Source organism: Aotus nancymaae, unplaced genomic scaffold, assembly GCF_030222135.1.
Source record: "Aotus nancymaae isolate 86718 unplaced genomic scaffold, 86718_ANA_hifiasm-v0.15.2.pri h1tg000040l, whole genome shotgun sequence".
NCBI lineage: Eukaryota > Metazoa > Chordata > Mammalia > Primates > Aotidae > Aotus > Aotus nancymaae.
Window position 1 is genome coordinate 20,379,621 of NW_026988454.1, and position 26,541 is coordinate 20,406,161.

At 33.0% G+C, this 26,541-nt stretch overlaps 1 protein-coding gene across 4 annotated transcripts in view; it reads right to left on the minus strand.

Annotated features, from left to right (window-relative positions):
* Positions 1–1,078: 1,078 nt before the first annotated feature.
* STXBP5 (syntaxin binding protein 5) overlaps positions 1,079–26,541 on the minus strand; it is a 185,752-nt gene continuing 160,289 nt past the window's right edge. For 3 of the 4 annotated variants that reach the window (XM_012452638.3, XM_012452632.3, XM_012452642.3), the window contains 5 exons: positions 24,550–24,919; positions 24,087–24,252; positions 17,292–17,403; positions 7,686–7,906; positions 2,549–5,947 (listed from right to left, as the gene is read on the minus strand). In XM_012452638.3, the coding sequence (XP_012308061.1) occupies positions 5,906–5,947; positions 7,686–7,906; positions 17,292–17,403; positions 24,087–24,252; positions 24,550–24,919 (911 nt within the window). In that variant the 3' untranslated portion in view covers positions 2,549–5,905. Of the gene's footprint in view, positions 1,615–2,548; positions 5,948–7,685; positions 7,907–17,291; positions 17,404–24,086; positions 24,253–24,549; positions 24,920–26,541 lie in introns of those variants that run through there. The other variant, XR_010336586.1, reaches the window with a different exon arrangement.

Genomic DNA, 26,541 nt, shown 5'->3' on the forward strand with positions numbered 1-26,541 from the left:
TTTCCAGAAACATTAATTTATAATACACTTTTAAAATACCAGCTTAACGGTATTTATTTACAAAAATATTTCATTACCTAATTTTAAACTTTTTGCTGTGATGACAGTTTGTAAAGTACAGTAATGCAAAATAACTACAAAGTTGAACACGTTTTTAGTGTTTGCAATAGTGCTTTTTAGATGAAACAATACACATTTTTTTTTAACCATATTTCAAAATGCATATTCCAGCAATTACCTTGGAGATAGTTACTGGGACTGAGCAAGATTAAATAAAAAGTGCAGCAACCAAAAAACACCTGCAAGTTACAGTTTAAGGTATACACAAGCTAGAGCTCTGTATCAAGCATGCTTGCCCCTGAAGTGGACAATGTTATGAAAACTTAATCTTGCTCTTTTTCATATTGTCTTTTGGTAGTGCATTTACAATGAACCAATAGTATAAATAGAAAGCAAAGTGTTTTTCTGGTTCTATCATGTGCAACAGAGGTCACACCTAAAGTATCACAGCACTATTTATTTACAAAATAAAAAAAAGTTAAAAAAATTAAAACATGATTTACCCTCTTTGCATTGCTTTCCATTGCTATGATTTTATTTTCAACTCCATACACTGTCTTCAGTTGAAGCAAAGTGTAGACAACACAAATAGCAAAAGTATAAAAAAAAAAACTACCAAATAAATAGAATTCCATTGCCATTAACCTATATCCATTTAAAATGCCTGAGTCAAACAACCTACAATAAATTAATACTGGCTGGCCGGGCGCGGTGGCTCAAGCCTGTAATCCCAGCACTTTGGGAGGCCGAGGCGGGTGGATCACGAGGTCAAGAGATCGAGACCATCCTGGTCAACATGGTGAAACCCCGTCTCTACTAATACAAAAAATTAGCTGGGCACGGTGGCGCGTGCCTGTAATCCCAGCTACTCAGGAGGCTGAGGCAGGAGAATTGCCTGAACCCGGGAGGCGGAGGTTGCGGTGAGCCGAGATCGCGCCATTGCACTCCAGCCTGGGTATCAAGAGCGAAACTCCGTCTCAAAACAAAAAAAAAAAAAAACAAAAAAAAAAAAAAAAAAAAAAAAATAAATTAATACTGGTTTATTTACATGTCATAAACTATAAAATTTTAAACTATGAGCCTCATTGTAAAATACTGGTAAAACTGACATTCATGATTTTTCTGATGTAAAGAATAAAGAGAGCACTTACATGTACCCCTGGACTACTGTACTAAATTTGTAAATGAATATTTTAAAAATTAATTTAGCTGTATTAGTAACTAAAGAAAGCATGTTATAACCCTGGTAATTGGGAAGCTATTAAAATCATTTAATTCAGCTGAGGAAGGTAAGCCAGTTTCCCCCACACTTTTTGTTTGTTTGTTTTGGTTGCAACAACTGTTTTCTGTCTATAGACCTTTTTTAAAACTTCTGAGGCCGTAGTAAAATCATTAATATTCACAGGAAAAATAATCTCCATAGCACTTTACAAGAAATTGATCAGAGTGATGAAAAGTGCAATTAACAAAAGCTGTAAACAGTATCTTCACATTCATTTTCAAATGAAAAGAAAAATCTGTGGGCATAAATTTCAATCCAAGAGAACAAATATCCTAAAAGGGAAAAGAAAAAAAAAAAAGGACATTTAAGATATAGGAGTGTTTTTTTTTCCCCAAAATAAATACAGATTAAAAAGTCTAAGAATATTGATCAAGTATCAAACTGATAAGGAACAAATTCTATAAACTACAAAATAAAAACCTTCATTGACAAAAATACATAAACTCTGTTTTCATTTTTGGAAATTTATTTTTAAAAAAGGTAGAAGAAAATACCTGGAAAACTATTTTAAATATATATATATAATCTATATATATCTATATTTTTAAACAATAGTTAAGGTAGGCATCCAACAGCAAGCTGAAGCTACTGAGAAAGATCTTGCAATTATTGTTGTGGGCATTTTCCCCCAAAATAAATTAATATTTGAAAATGCTCAATAGAGGGTTTTTTTAAACCACAGAAATGATATCTTTCCGGTTCATGTGTGAAGATTTTTAAATGATGTATGATTTTTTAAAATTAATTGTATCTCGATATGAGATACCAATATTTCTTATTATAAGTGTAAAACATAACTTTTTGTATGGATAATATACATACTTTTTAAGTACTTTGACTTAAACTTAACAAGTTCACCATTTTTAAAATTAAAGTACATTTATAAAAATTCCATTTTAAAACTAAAAGTATATTTTCTAGCAGTATGTATAAATATGTTACTGTATGATCTTAAAACAAATCTGAAAGTGTTGCAATAATTTAAGACCAAGAACACTGAAACATACAGCAGATTATTTTACTATTTTTTAATCTATATAAAACCCTATTAAAGGTTTTAAAACTGATCAGTTTGTTTAAGGTACAGCTAGCAGCATATTTATGATTTTGGTATGTTTTATACACATGTATTACTTGGTTTAAACTGAGCAATGTGGATTAAATGATAATAAAAAGTTTTCATTACCTAAAAAAGTGCAGAAAAAATTCAAGTTTAAAATTCAGTGCTCTTTATTTTGCAGAAACAAATAAAATCCCAAAAGTTAAAGTGTAAAATAAATCTTTGCCACAAAAAATTTACCTTTGGATATAGCTTTTCTAATGTCACATGAGAAATGCCTTAAGCAAAACATATATGGAATATAGAATTCAGGGTAAAACTTTGAACTCCGTGGCGTCTTCCACATATTCTTCCTTTCCTCAGCTGTCTCCCCAGCACCCCTATAACCTAAAAGTATGTAACACTTTCAGACTTGTTTAAAACACTCACATATCTACATGAAATAGCTTCAGAGGAACCTACAATTAAGAAGTTCTAAGAAAAAAAAGCTTCTTACTTTAAACTACTGTACTTAATTAAATTGTAATATACTTACACATAATAACATAGACAAGTAGCAGCATTTTTCACATCCATAAAAAGTTAAATTGAGAAGTTAGTAATAGCTCAGTCGAATCTATAACCATTTTTTGGAAACACTTTGTACAATTGAAATGCAAAGCGAAAGTGTTAAGATGATGCAAAACTTCAAATGGATGTAATGTATAGAATTTGTTAGAATATAAGATTTCAAATAACTTTCTCAGCAAATAATATGGATTTTAGCTTGAAAACTGAAATGAACTGGATATATGTTACATACAGAAAAACCACTTCCTGCTTACAAACTACTAATCATGAATACTTCAATGATTTTAGAGTCAAGGACAAATGCAACAAAACAATGTTGAGGATATGTAGAGGGCACACGAAAACCTTTCATTTTTCTGATATTTTCTATTTTGACTTTTTTTTTTTTTTTTTTTTGGTCAGTTTTCCTGACATTGCGGCTTGCTGGTGACTATTACTTTCTATATTTAATAAGGAAAAAAAAAAAAACAGAGATGTTACCTCTCAAATTACAACAAATTCCCTGGGTTAGTTATTACTGCAGATTGTCTTCTTATCTACAGACTGAATCAAGTATAACTCTAAGAAGCTTATTTCCTACACTCAAACATAATTTAAGCTTTCTAATCCTAACTGAGTCTCTAGTTTGTTGTGCATAATTTGCAGATTTATTTAAAATTAAAATAACTAAAAACACTGATTTAAGATTTTCTTACAAAATCTTGGAAATCCATTTAAGGTAAATGTATATACTTCTATATTTGAAAATAATGACAAGATTAGTTCATTTTGTATACAACAGGAAAAATGACAGTAAAAATGAAGTTAATATACAAATATATTTGTGTTATATAACACAGCAAATTAAATAATTGCAGCTAATATGACCTTCCACATAGATACAGAACCAACCAGTATATTAATCTACATAATGCTTCTCAACTTCTTCAAATCCATAACTGTTGATTTTATTGATGACATTCACAAAACTGTACCTTAAAATAGGACCTAACACTTTCTGTGACATATCATGGAATGATGGGTTTATTGGATAATAGATAACACAAATTAAGCAATTTATAAACTGCTGAATGTTCAGACAGCTGACATTAACTAAACAGACTCAAAAACTTTTGAAAAGGACTTATTTTAAAAATATTTCTTTTGGTCTGATCAATTATCTCTGTCACATATATTTAGTCCCTACCAAATGATATTTAAAGTAAACTTTGATGTAAACTTTTGTATCTAGTAGTGCACGTTATAACATGTAAACATAAAAGCTTTATTAATGAAGAGTAGAGGAAAATATGCATAACAGACTGTATGAAAAAGTTAAGATGGCCTACATATTCCTTTAATGATCATATGGAATAGACAAACAACCATCTTGTTTACTATCAATTTGTGTTCTGATTCTCTCTTAATGAAAAAACAAAATTATTTAAAGCAATTTTTAATAGAAGACAATATTTAAATATCATTAACATTAATTTTAATGCTTCCATTTTGCTTCTGCTTGGTTGCTTTAACAACAATCAATAATAATCTCAAATTAGTCTGTATTCTGAGATTGCTCACTTCTAGATCTATTAGGTGGTTCTTTCCTGTCTGTAATGCTATTCTGTGAAACAATCATTCTTTGTCCATTGCTGGTCTTGAACTGTATTATATTCCAATACAGAAATAATTTAGTTATCACAGTGTACATATTTTCCTTTCTTTTTGGCTTTTTAAAACCTTGAAAGGGTATGTGTACAGATTTATAGTATATTTCTACAGAAAATATTTTGTAAGTCATCAGACTAAACTCTTATATAGATAATTATTGACAACAGATGCTTGTAATTTTCCATGCGCTAGCATGTGCACTAAGATTTAACTGGCTCATCACCTGAGTGTATTGGAACTGTTAGCAAATAAAGGGCATTTAAAAAAAGGGAGCTGAGCATTTTACTGAAATAATGAAAGTTTTTTTTTAAGCAATTTTAATTAAAGAATGCAAAGGTACATTTGGTTAAACATTTTATAAAAATTCAAGCAAAATTAAAAACATAGCCAATTTCGACATTTCTACAAATTTAACCAGTATTATTTTGGTCAAATCCACCTTTAGCTGAATTAATGAGAACAAGGACAAAGGACGTTGAAGTATTCTCCTCACCACAATGGAGGTTTTTCTCACTTTCCACACTGCATAGCCACTACATGGAAACTCCCAGAATGATGAGCAATTCAGTCATGCTCTACACTTTTCTTTTCAATGAAAAGTGATGTATCTTCTTGTTTTGCTTTTGACAAAATATGAACTAAATACAAGTCTATAATAACAAGAATCCAAGAGTAGCTCATACACAAGTCAACTATGTGTATGTTTTTTTATTTAAAGCCCACCATTCAGCTTATCTGTCTAAAGATATGATAACAAACAGTTTGTTTCTTTTTCACTAATGATACTGATGACCAGTCAGCTTTAAGAGACGGAAAGTCCAAGACAGCTGTTTATAATCCAGTCCAGTGACATATATATAACTATTTCAGCTTCAAGACTTCTAACTTACTGCGTCCGCCCCAAACAGGTCAAACACTGATGGCAGATAAAACGGCCTAAAACTTTTTGGCATATGAAAGTTTAATACAGGAATGATCCAGGATTAGTCCCTGCATCATGTCTCCTCAGCATCCCCCTTGGTTTCTTCATCTGTCACATGTGACCTGTTTAGTTCCCAAATTGTCAACTCATAACTGGCACACACCATATACTCCATTTCGAGTCCGTGTGAACACTCCTCAGTTAAAGCCATATGACTGAGGTAAAACAGTGCATGATTGTGCTAGGAAAGAACAGTATCCAGTGACGAACATCCCTCTAATGTTAACTTTTCTAAATAATGTCATAAAAATGGATAACATTTTTCCTTCCGGCTGAAGTTGGACTTATTGGATTCTGGTTGTCAGAACTGGTACCACTTCTTATCTTTGTATTTTAACATCATCTAAAGGGGAAAAAATAAAACATGTTTTTAAAATGCCAGAACAACAATATTTATAAGTGATTTCTATATTTTTCCAAAACATTACGTCACTCTGCAACATTCTGTAGTGCTACTATATTGCTTACTTCAAATCAACTTATTGAAAGCAGTAAGAACTATTCTATTTAGAGGAAAAAATATGATATCCATTGAGAACTAGCCTAGAAGTTCCTCAGATTTCTTAGAAATGTGACATAATTTGGTGACGTAAGCTAGTAACATAAAAGATAATTTTTATTTTGTACTATAAATTAAAAATAATGCTTGAAGAACTGGGGAATTAAAGGTTGAAAATGCTACTTCTACTGTCATCTCAAATTTACTGAGCATCTACTCTTGAGCTAGACACTGCGTGACACACTCTCCCTACTTGATTTCATTTGCTCATCACAACAATTCTTGGGTTAGGCATTGTTTTTCTCCCCATTTAATAAATGAAACTGAAGCTTCTAGAGGTTACTCAAGGTAATATAGTGGTGAAACTGGAATTTGAGCCCAGGCAGTCTAATTCAAGAACCTGTGACTGTAACTATCTCAATGTACTGTCATCCTTAGACTCTGAAATATGACTCAAGAACAACATTTGGTAGAAAGGAAAGCCTCCAGTGTGAGATTAAGCTGTTTGCTAAATATTCAGAATATGAATATATTCTGAGGTTGACTGAAGTGCTACATGCCGTAGAGATCATACGATCGGATGTAGGGTTATGATAATAAAAATATCCTGACCTAGATTGACCACCAATAGCCTGTATCTGAGGTGCCTGTGGGTATAGTACATGTACTCATAAAGGAGCTCTGAATCTCTCTGAAGCCCTAGACAAGTATCTTCCAGGTCAAGTTATCTCTTCATGCATTCTAGGTTTCCACATTTTTGAGCAAGGAAGAAATTACTTTTGATTGAAAAATTTTAAAAAGAGCTATCACTACAGATTGGGTGCTCAAGTTAGAAAACAACCTTAAAATTGTTTTTTCAGACAAATTCAAAATGTCCTCAAGGGCCAGCCTAGGAGCTAGGTGTGTGAAGTAACCTAGTATAAAGCATAAAGGAAAAGCAGGCCTGTGTGTCAAAATGAAAAATGTGTATCTCCCCTAAAGGCTTTTAAATTCAACTTTTTAAGAGCATGATGTGGTGTAAGGGGACCAGTCAGGGACCCCTACTTTACACCATGCATTTCTGAGCTCTACCATGACTTCTTAGGTCCATCAAGATGAACTTCATTGTAAAATGCATCTCTACTTGTCTATATGAATTGGTCCGCAAGGTGGACTTAGTATTGTTTATTTAAATAAAAAGGTTTGTCAATTTTGGTTATTTATATCTACCTGGAAGATTCAAAGAGGCAAATAATTTCTTTCTGTAGGACAAGGTGGCAGCAGATATTGAGGCATTAAGAAAAATTAACATTGGTATTGCATTCCTTAAGCAATAGTTGCAAAGCTACTAGCTTTGCTTACCAAAAGCCCGAAGGTGAGCAGGTTCTTTCAAAATGTATAATCTTATAATAAGAAACCAAAGGCTATCGAAGATACATTCCTGTAATGGTTCCCTTTGGTGGCAAAAATCAGGAACTTGCAACTGTACAATGAATATATGCAAATTCATGGGTGTAGAAATACAATAGCTATAAAAATAAAATAATATTCACATTTGCTTTACCTAGGGCTTTTTGTTCAAATATCTGCTTGAGAGTCTTACCTCATGAGCATGTTTGGAAAATGCATCTGCACTTGATAACATGGCCGCAGTTCTTTCTTCCAGATCACCAAGTTTCTGCCCTCTTTCATCTAGTGCCAGCCTGGCTCGTGCTAATTCACCGACAACTCCAGATGCCGCTCCTTTCACACCTTCAATTCCACCAGGGCCAGGAATATGCTGTGCAAGGCTCCTTGAAGCCTTTCCTGAGGCTGACTCTCCAACTGAAAAAATTTGATAAACAAAAGACTAACTCAAAACACAAACATTTTACTAATATAAAATTCTACTACGTGATAGCATTAAAATACAATTTTTGGATTGAGTGGTAATATAATTGAAATAAAATTATAAAGTGAAATATGCTTAATACATGCTTTCTTTTGTTATGATTGTTTAATAATTTTAGATACTTTTTTAAACATGAAAAAACACAATGTACATTAAATATTCTATACTAGTTCATACAGCAAGACTTATACAAAAAGGGAAACAGTAAATATTTAATGAAACAAATAATGGGTATATTGAGACCAACTTATATAATGGCAAAAGCTGCTCTTATGTGAGCAAAAAATGAAAGATATTTAGCTTCAAATATACAGATTTAAATTTAAATATACAGATTTGATTATTTATTCCACCCTTCCTCTTACTTAAAATATAGTATGCTTAGGCTCAGAAGTAAAGAGAAATGAAGAATTTATTCAGTAGTCTATTTTAGTCTCCAAAAATTGTAGGTATGCTATATTATTTTCTTTTTTTTCTATTTATCTTGTCACTTACAAAATAGATAACATTTTTCCTTCAAAAGATCTTGGGATTGACTGTTTTCTTTCCCTTTGGTATCCAGATGCTTTTTACCTGCCACTTAGGTTACTGCAAAAGTCTTAAATTCTTTAAAGGCCAATTCCAGTTTTCCTGGTTCCTCAGCTTACATTTCTTTCCTTCCTTTTTCTTTAAGTATAACTCATATACCACAACATTTGCTTCTTTGAAGTGAATACACTGGTGATTTTTACTTTATTCACAAGGCTGTGAATCACCATCACCAATTCCTGAGCATCTCATCACTGCAAAAGCAGCTCCATGCCTGTTAGCAGTCATTTTCCATTCCCACTCTTTGCAGTTCTTGTCAATCACTAATCTACTCTCTGCCTCTATAAATTTGCCTATTCTGAGCATTTCATTTAAATGGATTCCTATAATAGGTGGCTTTTTATAGCTGGCTTCTTTCACTGAGAGTAATGTCAAAGGTTATTGATGTTGTAGCATGCATCCTTTATTACGGCTGAATAATATCTTTTATGGATAAAGTATATTTTGCTTATTCATTCATCAGTTGATGGACATCTTGGTTGTTTCCACTTTTTGGCTATTGTGAATAAAGCTACTATGAACATTTATACAAATTTTTGGATAAATGCATGCTTTCAATTTTCTTGGGTATATGCGTGGGCACAGAATAGCTGGATGTGATAACTATATGTTTAATTTTTTGAGGAACCGTCAGTTTCTCAAAGAGGATGCACCATTTTACATTTCGACCAATGTAATGTATGGGGGCTCCAATATCTCCACATCCTTGCCAATATTTGTTACTGTGAATCTTTTTGATGACATTCATCCTAGTGTTGAAATGGTATCACATTGTAGATTTGACTTGCATTTCCCTAATGACAAATGATGTTGAAGACCTTTCCAGGCACTTATTTGTCATTTGTATATTTTCTTTGGATAAATATCTATTGAGCTTGATATGGTTTGGCTATGTCCCCACCCAAATCTCATCTTGAATTGTAGCTCCTATAATCCCCATGTGTCATGGGAGAGACCCAGTGGGAGGTAACTGAATCATGGGGGCAGGTTTTCCCATGCTGTTCTCATGATATTGAGTAAATCTCACAAGATCAGATTTAATGCTTTTATAAAAGGGCAGTTCCCCTGAACATGCTCTGTTGCCTGCTGCCATGTAAGATGTGCCTTTGCTCCTCCTTGGCCTTCCGTCATGATTGTGAGGCCTCGCCACCCATGTGGGACTGTAAGTTCATTAAATGTCTTTATCTTTATAAATTACCCAGTCTTGGGTATGTCTTTATTAGCAGCATGAGAATAAACTAATACACAGCTCCACCTAAAAATTGGTCTATTTGTCTTCTCATTATTGAGTTTTAAGAGTTCTTAATATATTCTGGACACTAGACCTAATCTGACACCAGATAATGTGATTTGCAAATATTTTATCCCATTCTTTGGATCATCTTTTCACTTTCTTGATAGTATGTTTCAAGCACAAAGTTTTAAATTTTGATGAATGCCAATCAATCTTTTCTTTTTCCCCTTTGGTTGCTTGTGATGTAGGTGTCACATCTTAGAAACCACTGAGTAATTCAAGGTTACACAAATTTATACCTGTTTTCTTCTAAGAGTTTTACAGTTTTAGGTTTTATATTGAGATATTTGAACCATTTTGAGTTATTGTTTGTGGGTAGTGTAAAGTTGGGGCCCAACATCATTTTTTTTTCTTTTTTTTTTTTTTGCAGGTGAATATCAAGTTATTCCAACATCACTTGTTGAAAAGACCATTCTTTGGCCATATAATTTTCTTGGCATTCTTGTAAAAAAATCAATTGACCATAAATGTACGAGCTTATTTCTGGACTCTATTTATCTTTATGTCAGTACCACACTGTCTTAATGACTATAGCTTTGTAATAAGTTTTGAAACTGCAATGTTTGAGTCCCTCCAGCTTTTTTGCTTTTTCAATATTGTGTGCGTGTGTGTGTGTGTGTGTGTGTGGCTATTTTGAATTCTTTGCATTTTCATATGAATTTTAAGAACAGCTTGTTGCTTCCTGAAAAAAAAAGTTGTGACTTTGACAGGGACTGTGTTAAATGTGTAGATCAATTTGTGGATACTGCCCTCTTAACAATGTTAAGTCTACTCCATGAACATGAGATGTTGGTCCACTGATTTAGGTCTTAGTTTCTTAAAATGATATTTTGAAGTTTTTATTGTATATGTTTTATACTTCTTTGGTTAAATTATTTCTATGTGTGTTTATCTTTGTTATACTACTATAAATAAAACTGTTTTCTTAATTTCATTTTTGAATTATTCATTGCTTGTCTATAGAAATGCAATTCATTTTCTATACTGATCTTGTATTCTTCAACCTTGCTAAAACTGTTTATTAGCTATAATTATTTTTGTGTGGATTCCCTTGGATTACCTATATAAAAGATTACATGATCTACAAATAGAGGTAGTTTTACTTCTTCCATTCCAATTTGCATGCCTTTTACTTGCTTTTCTTGCCTAATTTCCCTGGCTAAAACCTCCATTTCTATGTAAAATAGAAGTGGTAAGAGCTCTTTGAATATGCATATAAAATTTAGAATTAGCTATACATTTTTGGAAGGATTTTGATTAGAAATGCATTAAGTGTGTATGTGTATATGTACACACACACATCAGTTTTGAGAGAACAGGTATCTTTTATTGAGTCTTCCATTCCATGAACATGGTATACTCATTCATTTGTTTGAATCTTTTTTAACTTCTCTCAACAAAGTTTTCTAATTTTCGACTTTCTCCATGGAGATTCTGACCATGTTAAGATTTATTTCTAGGTACCGAATTTTTAAAAAGTACTATGGGAGGTAGGCAGAATAGTAAAAAAGTACTATGGGAGGTAGGCAGAATAGTAAAAAAGTACTATGGGAGGTAGGCAGAATAGTAAAAAGTACTATGGGAGGTCCCCCTTCCCCCATAGATGGCTACATTCTAATACCTGGAACCTTACATAGGAAACCTTACATAGGAAAAGGATCTTTGCAGATGTAACTAAGTTAAGGACTCAGACGTAGAGTTCATCCTGCATTATCTAGGTGAGCCTAACCTAATCACATGGGTCCTTAAGAGCAAAGACTTTTTTTTTTTAATTCATTTTTGGGCCGGGCGCGGTGGCTCACGCCTGTAATCCCAGCACTTTGGGAGGCCGAGGCGGGTGGATCACGAGGTCAAGAGATCGAGACCATCCTGGTCAACATGGTGAAACCCCGTCTCTACTAAAAATACAAAAAATTAGCTGGGCATGGTGGCGCATGCCTGTAATCCCAGCTACTCAGGAGGCTGAGGCAGGAGAATTGCCTGAACCCAGGAGGTGGAGGTTGCGGTGAGCCGAGATCGTGCCATTGCACTCCAGCCTGGGTAACAAGAGCGAAACTCTGTCTCAAAAAAAAAAAAAAATTCATTTTTTTTTTTTATTTTTTTCCCAGCTGTGGGTGGAGAGAGATGTGGCTTCAGAAAAATAGAGATATGCAAGGTTGCTGGCTTTGAATACTAACAATGGGACTAGAAGCCAAGGATTGTAGATGGCCTTTAGAAGCTAAAAAAGGGAAGAAAATGGATTATCCCCTGAAACCTCCAACAAGAAACACAGCCCGGGGAACACTCATAAGACCTGTGTTGATTTCTAACCTATGGAATTATAAGGTAATACACACTGGGTTCATTTAAGCTAGTAATTTTGTGGTAATTTGTTATAGCAGCAACTGATACAAATAGTAATTTTAAACACTTCATTTTTTTCTGATTAATACAAATTAAACATTATTTTTGTATATGATTACATCTAGTAAGTTTGGTAACCTCTGTTATTTCTAACAATTTACCTATAAATTTTTTTGGTTCTTCTAAATATGTCATCAAATCATTTGCAAATGACTGTTTTGTTTTCTGTTTCCTATTATAGTACTTGTTTATTTTTTCTTCCCTTTCCATACCCTTTAGGGACTTGAAAAGAATGCTGAATGTATGTGGTAATAGTGGGGATTACGTGTCATTCCTAATTTCAAAGTAAAAGTTTTGAATATCATTTAATGTTCCTGCATTAAGAGTAATACTTGCAATTTACTTTCTAGGAATCTCTATCAGGAATGGATACTGAATTTTTTAAAATGATAAATCAACTTTGAATTCATGATACAAACCAAACTTGGTCTTGGTATATTTATTATATATTATTTGCTATATTAATATTTCATTTCAGACTTTCTCGCTATAAATGATATTTGCCTTTGTTTTTTTCCTAATACTACTTTGGTTTTTGGTATCAAGGTTGTGTTAGCCTCACAAAATGAGTTGATGAGTGTACCTATTTGTTTCCTGTCTTTTGAAAGAGTTTGTGTGGGAGTTCAATTATTTTTTCCCCTAAATATTTGGGAGAAATATTAAGAAAGCACAATTTGTACCAGAAGTGTACTTGTAGAGAAGTTTAAAATGATGGCTTCCATGTCTGATAGTTATAGTACTATTAGCATTTTAAAATTTATCTTATTGTCCATTTTCACTGTTATAATTGGTAAAATAAACAAATGCCTAGAAGAATTAAGTTACATATTACATTCTTATTTTTTAACTTCAGTGTTATTCCTTGTTTTTTCATTCCTAATAGCATTTACTTGTGCATTTCTTTTTTTGTGCTTGGTTTCACTAGAGGTTATCATTTTTATTAGACTCTTAGAATCAACTTTTGATTCTAAGACTTTTGATTAGACTCTTAGAATCAACTTTTGACTCTTAGAATCAGGTTTTTGTTATGCACTGAATAGTTGTGTCCCGCTCCCCCAGCCCATTCATATGTTGAAATCTAATCCCTCCCTAATGTAATGTCAGAAGTGGGGCCTCTGTGAGGTAATAAGGGTATTGTCTTCATCAATGGGATTACAGCCCCTAAAAATAGGCCAGAGAGGTAGCTTGCTCTCTTTCCCTCATGTGAGAATGCAGCCAGAAAGCTGTCTGTAAGCCAGGAATAGAGTCCCCAAACAACTCAATCCTGCTGGCACCTTGATCTCAAACTTAACAACCTCCAGAACTGTAAGAAATAATTTTCTGTTGTTTATAAGCCACCCAGTTTATGGTATTTTGATATAGCAGCCTGAACTAAGACAGCTTTGTTAATTTTTCTATTGCATTTTACTATTTCACAAATATCTTCATCTTCTTTATTTGGTTTATTTTGCTGTTTTTCTAACTTTTTGAGATGAATGCTCAGTTCACTCATTTTCATGCTTTTTTTTCCCCAAATACTAAGACATATTTAAGATTACAATTTTCACTCTTAAGTACTACTTTACTGGCATACCAATGCTCATAAATTCTTTGATAGCTGATTATTCATTTGTGTTTATGCATTTCCATTTTTCAAAATTTCAACCTTTGCATGTCTTTAGGTTTTATATGTGCCCCCTATAAACAATGTACATTTCTTTCTATTTAATTCATTAATGTATTTTTAGAGACGGTCTTGCTCTGTCACCCAGGCTGGGATGACAGTAGTTTGATCATGGCTCACTGTAGCCTCAAACTCCTGGGCTCAAGTGATCCTCCTGCCTCAGCTTCATGAGTAGGTGAGTCTAGAGGTGCATATCACCATTAAGTTTTTAAATTTTTAGTAGAGACAGGGTCTTGTTATGTTGCCCAGGCTGGTCTTGAACTCCTGGTCTCAAGCACCCTCCTGGCTAAGCTTTCCAAAGTTCTGGGATTACAGGCATGAGCCTCAGTGCCCAGCCTTCTTTTCTTTTCAAATTCGGTCTAACAATTTTTGTCTTTTAGCTGAAACATTTATTCTGCCTACATTTACTACCATTATTTATATTTAAGTCAAATCTACCATGCTTTATGTACTATCTGTTTATCCCACCTGTTTTGTATTCTCTCTTTTTTAGCTTTGTCCTGGTAAGACTGTGATTTACCTGCTATTCATATGGAAGTTATGTTCTATTTTTCTAAGTTTTACAGGTTATCCTATAAATTACATGTGTCCTTAACTTATCAATGCTAATGAATACTTTTTACAAGTTTCCCAAAAAATTCAAGAACCTCAGATTACCTTAAATTCATTTACTCTTTCTAAACTTCTTAATGTTATGACACACTTTGGGCCATATTATTGTTTGTGTATGTCTATATACACATACATCTTTGTTTTGCAGTTTATAAAGATTATATTAATTATATTACCCATATATTACTTTCTTTCCAAATCACTGTTTCTGTGTCTCTGACATCCCATCCAAGATTATTTTCCTTCCATCTGATATGTTCCCTTCAGAATCCCCTTTAGTGTGATGGTAAGGTTTACTTATTTGTCTAAAAAATATCTCATTCTTAAAGAATGTGTGTGTATAGAATTATGGATTAAATGTAACTATCATTTTCTGTCAATATACAGAAGATCATCTTACCATCTTTGGCTGTTGAGAAGTCATGTATCAGTCTCTATTCATTAAAAAAATCTATAATTTTTCTCTAGCCACATTAAAGATTTTCTCTGTCTCTAGTGTACTATATATTAATGAGATTAGCTAACTGAAAAATTTTAAAGTCATTGGAATTAGGTTTCTCAAATTTATGGATCACTATTATCTATCAATTCTAAAAAGTTTTCTCACATTTATACACACACACACACACACACACACACACACACACACACATTTATATACTACATATATATGTATGGGATTACATGCCTGTAATCCCAGCACTTTGGAAAGTTTAGCTGGGAGGGCTGCTTGAGACCAGAAGCTTGAGACCAGTCTGGGCAACATAACAAGACCCTGTCTCTACAAAAAAATTTAAAAACTTAGTGGTGGTAAGCACCTCTAGACCCACCTACTACTCATGAAGCTGAGGCAGGAGGATCTCTTGAGTCTAGGAATTTGAGGCTACAGTGAGACATGATCACACTTGATCACACTACTGTCATCCCAGCCTGGGTGACACAGCAAGACCCTGCCTTTAAAAATACATTAATTAATTAAATAGAAAGAAATGTATGTTGTTTATAGGGGACACATATAGGTCTAAACATGTTAAATCTTCTCACAGCAACTTCTTTTTTTAATCTTTCCTACGTGTTTTGTGTTCGTTTGTTTCTTTGTGCTACATTTTGGATGATTTCTCCTAACCTATCTTTAAGTTACATAATTCTCTCTTCACTTTTGTCTAATTTGTAGTTAAGCCTATCCATTGGGTTAATTTTAGTTTTTGAATATTTCAGGTCTAGAACTTCATTCTGGGTTTTTTCACATCTACTGCTATTGACTTTTACAGTTCTCAGTTACCTGATACAATGTTCAGGCATGATATTTATCCTCTTGAACACAATAATTATGAATAATTATTTTATAGTCTGTGTCTGATAATTCCAATATTTGAAGTACCTATCCTTTTGCCTTTTCTGTTTCATTAATCATGCTGTTGATTCCTAGTGTTCTTGGTTATCTATGACTAGTTCCTGGTCATCTATGTTCCTGGTTATCTATGACTACATATTTAAAAAATTATTTGTGGAGATAGTTTGAGCACTTGGAATACACTATATTCTTTCTGAGATCTTTTTTTTTTTTTTCATTTGCTTCTGCCAGGATCTGTGGATTCTAGCAGTCTAGAAAAAAACTGTAATTAACACTGAAGACTTTACAGGTCACCCAGATATTTGAAGCCGAGCTAAAAGTCGTGTGGGTGTGTGGAGGGGAGGTGGGTAGTTTATTCCCAGTTCACCCATACTCTGAGTCTTTGCAAATAGCAGGAGTTATTTCACGGTGCCCACTCTTGCCAGCGGGGGGAGCCCATATTGCTAGTCCTAGCACAGCTTGGTACCTTAGCCTCATTAGCAAAGTACTGCAGAGTCAGAGCCCCAAGCTGCTAGACTCTCCACGCGGGCTTCTATCTTTCCTCATGGATACTGTTCTTGAAAAATCCTTACTATAGTATTACTTCTTTGATGTTTTAAAGAAATTTTAGAAATAGGTTTTCTGAGTTTTATATAACTTTATACATTTTTCTCAGTGAGAATTGTATTCCAAATTATCAGTCCCCACTGACTTTAACAGTCTGCATTTTTTAAACTAAAAACTATAGACCAACCTTTAGGGTAAGTTTTTTTAAAAAAATTCACTGCACTGCTACTTACTGCTATTTAATGTTACAGTTTTTCTAATTAGTCAAATGAACATGAAACAACAATTCTAAATATTTTAGCAAAAAAGAAAAAAATTCAAAGGATAGATAGTAGCTTCCATTTATAAGAAAGGTCAAGCATTCACTGATTTCATTGGTTCATTCAAAGACAAACTATTAACTTGTATCAACTATGTGGAAGGTAGTAAATGAACCAGAAGGTTTATTTTATGATGAAGTTTAAATGAACTAGAATAGTCTTAGCAGTTTTGAAAGATAGATTAGATGTTAAAGTAAAACCTTTTTCAAAGTTAAGGTTATCAGTTAAAGAATATCGTAGCATTAAAATAACATCACATTTACTAAAAATAAAGTATTTTCTAAATTATTTACTTAAAGTTATGAATACTACTTTTTAGCCATCTAAAGTTATTCTGATTTTGGTTCCTTGAGTAAAAGATTTCCCTGATTTGGGACAGAATAAAAGAAGATAATTTTATGTATTTGTTAAAACAAGGAAATAGTAATTATTGTGACAAACAGAAAAAAAGTGAACATAATTTACAGGCATAAGAAAAATTTCTATGGCTTGTTTCTGTTTTATAGATGTATTATCCAAATCAAATAAAACAACTTACATAGTTCTTCTCTGTCAAGAGATTGTGCACCACCACCAAATAAGCCTTTAAAGAATCCCCTGTTTGGTGCTTCAGGTGTTTCTACAGGAGTGAAGAGTTCACCCAACATTTCCTTTAAAATCAAAACAAATCATAACTGTTAAAATTTCAGGGAAACTAAACTATAATCAACAGAATTATCACTGTAAACTCTTTAAGCTTATAACATTACCTGTTGAGATTCACAATTAATGAGCACATGTCCTATGATCAGATACAGAACATACTGACTTATTCAAACAGTAAGTTTCTAAAACTAATACTTATTTGCTGCTTGCTCCTTTCACTAGATTACTTACTTTATTTGCATTTTAAGCAGACAGTATTTTTGCTTAAGACTGTCAGGAGATTCTAATCTTTAAGACAAAATTTTCATATAACTCATGAATTGATAAGATTAATAATTACATTAGAAAGAAGATTTCTTTTTTTTTTTGAGACTGAGTCTTGCTTTCTCACCCAGACTAGAGTGCAGTGGCATGAGCTTGGCTCACTTGCAGCTTCTGCCTCTGGGGTTCAAGTGATTCTTGTGCCTCAGCCACTGAGTAGCTGTGATAGTGTGGGATTACAGGCATACGCTACCATGCCTCGGTAGCATATATATACCATGCCTCAGTAATTATTGTATTTTGTAAGGACAGGTTTTGCCATGTTGGCCAGGCTGGTCTTGAACTCCTGGCCTCAAATGATCCACCTACCTCAGCCTCCCAAAGTGCAATTATAGGTGTGAGCCACCATGCCTGGCCAGAAAGAAGAAAACTTTTTAACAGCAAGTATAAAAGTCTAGTGTAATAATGATGATATATAGTTTTGTAATTATAACCTTTAGCTGAGTCAGAAATTTGTAATTTAGACACCTACTTCTTTTCTCTTAAACACATGCTAGGAAGAGAATTATGCCAACATATACCTGGAATTTCAGAAATCTGGCACAGAGATGGAAGTCTTCCTTGTACTTTTTCTGAAATTACTGTCAATATTTTTCAGAATACAGAAATGGTAAAAGTCAGTCAAGAGAGAAGTAAGATTGCTGACATGTTACTGGTTTTGTTGATAACACATAAAGAGAAAAGAAGAGTTTTTTTAAGAAAAGGATGGTAGCAACATTTATTTACAAGGCAACTTTGGGAGGATATAGTAGTGAATTTAAAATATATTAAGGCCCTCGGATTGCATTTCGCTCATGAAAGAGAAATAATTATGATATAAGGGCAAGTACACTATTGGCCCCAGGTAGGAGTTCTGCTATACTCTGGTATTACTATATCATTATAGTTGGGAGTAAAAGTATTTTTCAGGGTTGCTTCCTTAGCGCTGGGCTAAGAAGGTTGGTAAAAGATGTTCAGGTTTTCTTTTAGGCATATCCATATTAATGTTATCCCTCCACTTACATTACAAATAGGAGGAGATAATTATTAACACTACACAACAGTTTTATTTATAAGACTGAAGTGGACTGAAACCCTTACATTTTTAGTTTCTTTCCTCTGGATTTTTATAAAGTGTAGTAAACCTGGAATAAAACACTTTCTGAATTCAATAAATTAAACTTGTTAAAACCCACCATAGAATATACTGATATCTATTATTACATTGAAATTTACGTTAAACTCATAACAGAGGCAATTTAGGCATATTTTAAATCTTTTAAAAACTGTATTTCACAGATCCTAATTTAAACTGTATGTATTAAATTGTTGTAACAGTAAAAAAAATGGCAACACAGCTATCATTTGGGTGCCTCATGCTAAATCAAAATAATAATATAACATGTAAATAGTGACAGTTTAAAGGTATGCTTTTTAAAAATTTTTACCTTATTTTAGAATTATGGTTTGTATTTCTAATTATTTAGTGTTTAATGAGCTTACAATTTCACAAAGGTAAAGTAAGAAATAATAAAAACACCATTTTATATTCATTATATTCTATGTAGCAGAATGAGTATAAACTTTGAAACCAGATGGACCTGGATTTGATTCTCATTTTCTGACTTTTACTAGCAGAAGACTCTTAGCCAAATTAGTCTGTCAAAGGAATGGTCTCTTCAACTTTAAAAAGGGGAGATAATAGTAACTGCCTCTTGGGAACATTACTAGGATTAAAGATAATGAGCATATAAAGTGCCAGGAGTAGACATCAATAATATATGTACAGAAATACAAAAATCTATCACATAGAGATGAATCCAATTAGAAAATATACAAGTCATTTATCCATAGGTTAATATTATGAACAGACATCTTTAAAGGAAGTTGAAAATTCAAATGTTTCTTAGAATCTAGATTATCTGCCGTCTTAATATTAAAGTTTTGGAGAAATACATAAAATAATATGTATGGGCATTTTTTCACTTGTATTTAAATAAGGATTTTGATTATAAGTAAATATAGTATTTAGAATGATTAATGTTAATGACTAGTAAATGTTGGTGAAATCTAATAATTTGTAATTTCTGTGATCTTGATAAATCTATTCATAGTAGACAGTATTTCTGAAACAAGACCTTGGACTTAAATCATCTAAAATATGAATATTCAGAAATAAATATACTTGTCTGATTTTCGACTCTTGCATATCGTTTGTCTTGCATGTGATCTAACAAGTTTGCGTGGTAAAATTTAGGACTAATTTCATGAATGAGTCAATGTATGCGCTTTGGTTATTACTATAAAGTCCTCTATAGTGTATCAAATAATCACTGATTTTAATCATTTTAAGAAAACTTTATATTGTAAGAGTATTGAATCTGAAAAAACAAATATCTCCAGGATAAGCACAGCAATAAACTTCATACTGAATACACAGTATATATGAGAAGCTAAACAGTTCAACTATCATTAGTTGTATATAGCCATTACTTGGGGTTTTGTTTATAAATTATAATCCTGAGGTGCTTACCAAAGTTACTTAGTTGTTTCAAACTCAATTTGTCATAATGTATTTATTATCCCTTTGATATATTGCTGAATTCAATCTGCAAAAATTTTGTTTACAAATTTTATTTGTGAGAGAGATTCGTTTATATGTAGTTTTCTTTTCTTGTAATGACTTGGTCTAATTTTGGTGTCAGGTTAAAGCTTCCTTCGTAGAACAAGGGAGGAAGCATTCAGTTTTTGAAGAAGTTTGTGAACTGGTGTTATTTCTTCCTGAAATGTTGACAGAGTTCATCACTGAAGCCATCTAGGCCTGGAAGTTTTTTGGTCCAAGGTTCCTAAACTCAATTTCAATTTCTTTAATAGATTCAGGACTATTTAGGTTATCTATTTTTTCTTCAGTGAGCCTTGGTTATTTGTCTTTCATGAACTTTGTCCATTTTGTCTAAGTTTTCGAATATTTCTGGCATAAAGTTGTTCAAAATATTCCCTTTTTATCCATTTCATATCTATAGAATATACAGTAATGAGACTTCTCTTATTACTGATATTAATAATTTGTAACTTCTTTCTTCATATGGATTGAAATCAGTTTTATTGGTTTTGGTTTCATTGATGTTTTTCTACTGTTTCCTTGCTTTCTATTTGGAAATTAATTTTTTTCTTGTGTTTGAGCTTAATTTGCTTTTCTCAGTTTCTTAAAGTGAAAGTTGACATCATTGCATTGAGACTTCCTTCTTTTCTAATATAGGTGTTTTAGTCATGTTCAAACACTGTTATTTTTTTTCTGTTACTACGCTTTCAAGTTTACTGCCTTTTCTTCTGTAATGTTGAACCTGTTGTTAATGCCATTTAGCATATTTTTCACCTCAAACACTATAGTTTCTCATCTTTAGAAGTTTGATTTTATTTTTGGATATTCCACATTTCTAACTTTTTGAACATATGGAACTCAGTTATAATTGTTTTAATATCCTTCCATGTACTAATTCTGGTATGCATATCAGTTCTGGTTTGGTTTCTGTTGATTATTATCCTCATGATGGGTCATGTTTTTCTGTCTCTTTGCATGCCTGGTAACTGACTGGATACCAGACATTGCAATTTTTACCCTATTGGGTGCTAAATATTTTTTATTTCCTTTAAGTTTTCTTGAATTTATGACAGAAAAAATTTTCATCCTTTTGAATCTTGCTTTTGCAATTTGTTAGGCATAGCTGGAGTAGTGGCTGATAACGACCATCCAAGGATATCAGGTCCTAATCTCTGGGACCAACAAATGTTACTTAGCAAAGAAAAGGAGTCTGTGCAGATGTGATTAAGTATCTTGCTCTGGGGAAATTATTCTGGACTACCTAATGGGTTATAATCCAATTACAAGTGTCTTTTCAAGAGAGAGAGGCAGAGAAAATTTTGACACACAGAAGAGGCATAGGTAATGTGGCCATAAAGGCAGAGATTTCAGTGATGTGGCCCAATGTCAAAGAACACCAGCAGCTCCCACTAGAAGGGGCAATAAATAATTATCTTCTAGAGCCTCCAGAGGAAGCAAGACCCTGTTAGCACCTTGATTTAGCGAAACTGATTTTGGACTTCTGGCTTCTACAAGGATGAGCAAGTAAGTTTCCACTGGTTTTGGCCACCAAGTTTGTGGCCTCAGGAAACTAATATCCACACAAATTATGGGTTTCTCCAATCTGGTTGTTGGGAACACGCACTGTTCCTGGCATGGTTTCCGCAAATCCTCTATTCCTTTCAGATGGTTCTTTTTCTGCTCAGAAAGCTTAGTCACATGTACATGGTGAATAGCACGTACTGTATATTCAGGGGGACTCTGCACATCTCCAGGGTTCCTTCTCTTTGTAGCTCTTTTCTCTTGAATTTACCTGGTGCCCCCAGACTCCTGTTCCTGCCTCTTCAACTTGGAAAGTCTGCCAGGCTTTACTTCTGTACCTTTGCCCTGTGTCATGTCCTGAAAACTGTATTAAGGCATTAAAGCTGGGATACCTTCTTTGTTTCCTATCTGTCAGAGATTACTTTCCTTCATTGCCTGATGTCCAGTAATTTGAAAACCATTGTTTCATGAGTTCTGTCTGCCTTTTTTTAGGTTGTTTCAGGCAGGAGGGTTAATCTGGTCCCTATTATTCCATCTTGGCTGGAAACTTCATAAACGTTTGTAGGCATCTTCTTTATTTTTTATTTTTGGCTAAAGTTAAATGAATGCACAATGTAAAAGGATACTTGGGGAACCAAGGTATATAGTATTTATCAAGTTCATAGTAGTCTTCAACAGATTTTTACCAAGGCATTATTTCTGGGTACTAAAAATACAGAGGTAAATAACATATCAATATTGCCCAAAGAAAACATTTTATCACAAATTCCTTCAAGAGAGTCTATTTTTTTTTATCTCCGTATCATGAAGGCACATAGCAGATAGTTTAAAATACAGTTTACTACTAAAAGACTACTTCATTTAAACATAAGTAAGAAAACTATGGCTGCTATTAACTTAAGAATAACTGAAGAAAACATTGACTAAAGGATAGAATAAATTGATCCCCCAAAAATGAAGTTTAGATCTTTGAGCAGTTGAATTAAGACCACATTTCAGATGGAAATGAATTAAGAAAATATTCACTTGTCCATATTATTTCTTAACATAACATTTTGCTAGTGAAAAGAAATGCTAAAAGGAACATTTTAAGGTTTATCCTTCACTTCAGATTCTTAGGAATCTTTGAACAATAACTTTCATCCAAATGTAAATGGAAATTTAAATCTAAAATGTCAGATATGTAACTTTGTTTTACTCTCAAAGTTTACAATATTACTCAGGACTAAGTTACCAGTACAGTATAGTTTACTGAAATAATAACACAATGAGGACAACAACATTTGACATTTATTAAGCACTCTCTGTACCAGGGGCACTATGCTAAGCACTGTCTCCTTTAATCCATACCATATTTTTTGAGATACTATTTCCATACTAATTTTAAAGATGATGCTAAGAGACATTAAGTAACTTGTCTATGACCACATAATTACATAGTTAACAGGACGGACTCGAATTCAGCCTTCTGACTCTAAAGCTCATGTTCTAAAAATAATAAGCCACAAATTCAAATTCGTAAATGTGTAAAACAGGGCTAATTAATTGAAAAAAACTTTCATTATAAGTTCCTCTAGATAGTGGTTTCCTCTAAATATCAAATATCAATCAATATTTTAGCTCAAGATTTCCAGAGCACTTTTACTTTGGAAGGTAAAGCTAAACCGATCATTTCGAATACACACAGAAGCACATACAACACTCAAATACTTAACACAGTTCCATAAGTAAAGAATTTGCATATAGTCTTTCAAAAAAGATCAACCAAAATATTCAGAGGAAAACTATCAAATAATATTTTTTCTTCTATGTGTAAATATCCTTGTGAATAAACAGAATAGGAGATGGGATTACAAAATTTACCCTAAAATAGACTCATTTATTTTCACATTAACACACTTCTTTAAAAAGGACTCTCTCTCTGTGTGTGTGTGTGTGTGTGTGTGTGTGTGTGTGTGTAACAGATATTTATTCTATGTGGAGAGTAGGTATAAAATGCATGTAACAGTTCATATTTCTCTGCCATCACTGGAAAGACAGATATAGATTAGTAAGACGAAACTGCTCTTATAGCAGATGTCTGAAGATGATACTTTTCATCATGGAAGTCTCAAAGCATGTGCTCTGAAAGTCTAATTCAATGGTTTGGATTTTCCCATGTAGGCTCACTTGTATACTTCCATGAGAGTAAGGGACAGATAGTATAAGAGCCCTCAGATAATACTTTACCTCTGAAGAAATTATAGTAATATTTCAATCAATTACCTGAAGATTTTCACAGGTCTCTTGACTATAAGTAAGTCTCTGGATTTCTGTAGGTGAAACAAGGTATAATGCTTGTCCATTGTTGGTAAAGCAGAACGTTCTGGCTATCCGCATATTGGTAAGGGGCAAGTAATACACATCCAATAGAGGCCTTAAACTTGGCAAACTTGAGAAAAAAATTAAAAACTTGTTAATAATAAGGTAGGTTTTAGTCTTGAACATACTATCATTGTTAAAAATGGCAGAGACCTTACAAATCTTATGATTTAGTTTGTATACTTGAGTGGGAGATAAAAAAATGGTTTATACTCCTCATATACTTGTTCACTATTAACTGAATCAAAATAAATTCTCAGAGTCTAAGGCTATAAACCAAAAAAAAGCATTTCTTTTAAACAATTCTGTAGTATAACTCGAGGGAGGAAATGCTATAACTGTGTTTAAAAAAATATCTAACTCTTACCTAAAAGTCATTATATGTCCATTGGCACAGAAACAAGCAAGGCAGACACTGTTACTCAATGCTACAATATCTCCACGAAGCACAAATGAGGTCTCCGTAATATTTTGCTTATAAGCACAGTTCTGGGTTGGCAGTGAGATTACTTTTGCTTGCTTTTCAGAACATATCACTGCATACTGGTTTTCACTAATTTCCTGAGAAGAGGAGGGGGATACTGATACAGGCCGCCGTTTTTTCAATTTCTCCTTTTCATCTTTTTCTTCCGGAACATTGTGTTCTCTCCAGGGTTCATATGCAGGTGGTATTAAGCAGCCTGTGGTATCCAGAAATGCCATTCTCAAGATTGCACCTTTTAACCTCAATATAGTACCTAAAATATAGAAGTCTAATAAATAACTTAAATATCTTAACAGAGTAAACATGTTTATTCTAACTTTGACAGACAGCAGATACTCAAAAATATGTTGAATGCATATTGAATTGAACACTAGCTCATTGACAGGATTCAGATTTTAAGCATGATATTTATGAGTCTGGAAAAAGATATTAACTTACATGCTCCAAATAGATAAATGCCACTAATGATCACTCTCAATTTAATTACATATAATAAATTTTGCAAACATGTAGCTGGTCTTTAAATGAATAAAAATGACATGCTAGAGTATCTGGAACTGTTTTCTCTTACACCCAGCAAGTGCACTACCAGTCAGCAGGAGAGCAAGTGGACAGCACCTGGAGCAGTCAGTATGGGGCCACATGTGGCTGAAGAGCACTGGGAATGCGCCTTGTCCAAAGTGTGGTGAACAACTGCAGCATGTGGCGAGAGTAGAGCACATGCCACATCTGAAGATTTTGGTACTCCAAAAAGTTAAATGTAAAACACCTTAATAATTTTTAATAATTGCATGCTAAAATGACAGTATTTAGGATACAGTGGGCTAAATGTTATTAAAATTAATTTCAACTGTTTGCATTTTTTTAATGTGACTACTAGAATATTTAAAATTATTTATGGGGCTTTGCATTGCATTTCTAATAAACAGTGTTGATCTAGATGGCCAATGAGAAAAAAAATCCACACATTTGTAATCATTACCTCTAAAATCATAATTCATTTTAAATGATTTACAACAAATATCAGATATACTTAAGGCATTATTTCGGTCAGCTTATCATCCTAATCTAGAGGCTACATTTCTTGACTTGCTTCAATTAATGATACCCTTTCCCCTATATCCTTGATAACGTACAAATATGCTTTATGCTCACTTTTGAGTAAACTAAAAACATTAACAGAATGGAAGGGAGGGTAGATAACTGAGTTAGCATTCAGTTCTAAAGACTTTCCATGTTTTGTTTTAAATTTATATAAGGTTTTATAGCTTGCAGTATTTTGTCCGTATATTATTTTCTTTTACGAGTTCCTGATGTTCTCTCAAAACTTTTCTTAAAAGAAAAAATATTCTTTCCTTTCTGCTTTGCATTTATGTTTTATCTGTAGTAAGGCTGCAGGATAAAATCTGTTATTTCAGATAAACAATGAATACTTTTTAGTGTAAGTATGTCCCAAATGCTACATATCTGTCCAAGTCTAAATGGGACACACTTACATTAAAGTATTTGTTATATAAATTAAAATTTGACTGGGCATCCTATATTTTTATTTGCTAAATCTAGTAACCCTACTCTACATCCAGGTTTGGTGAGCAGATAATTTAACTATTTTAAGCAGCCTGGTAGAAAATGCAGAAACACATGACAGTAATAATCTTAAAAGTTTTAATTACTATTTACCACTATTTACCTTAAAACATATTATAAAGCTAACTTTTCTTTCAAGGTCTCTTTTTATTCTGGTACACCCAAAGAGTCCTTCTGCCTTTAAAGTTTTGATGAGGTCAGCTGAATTATCCATGCTAATTTGGGAACTGTTTATAGCACATACATCATTCTAGTATGTGGATTTTTTAAAAAACTGCCCTAAAATAA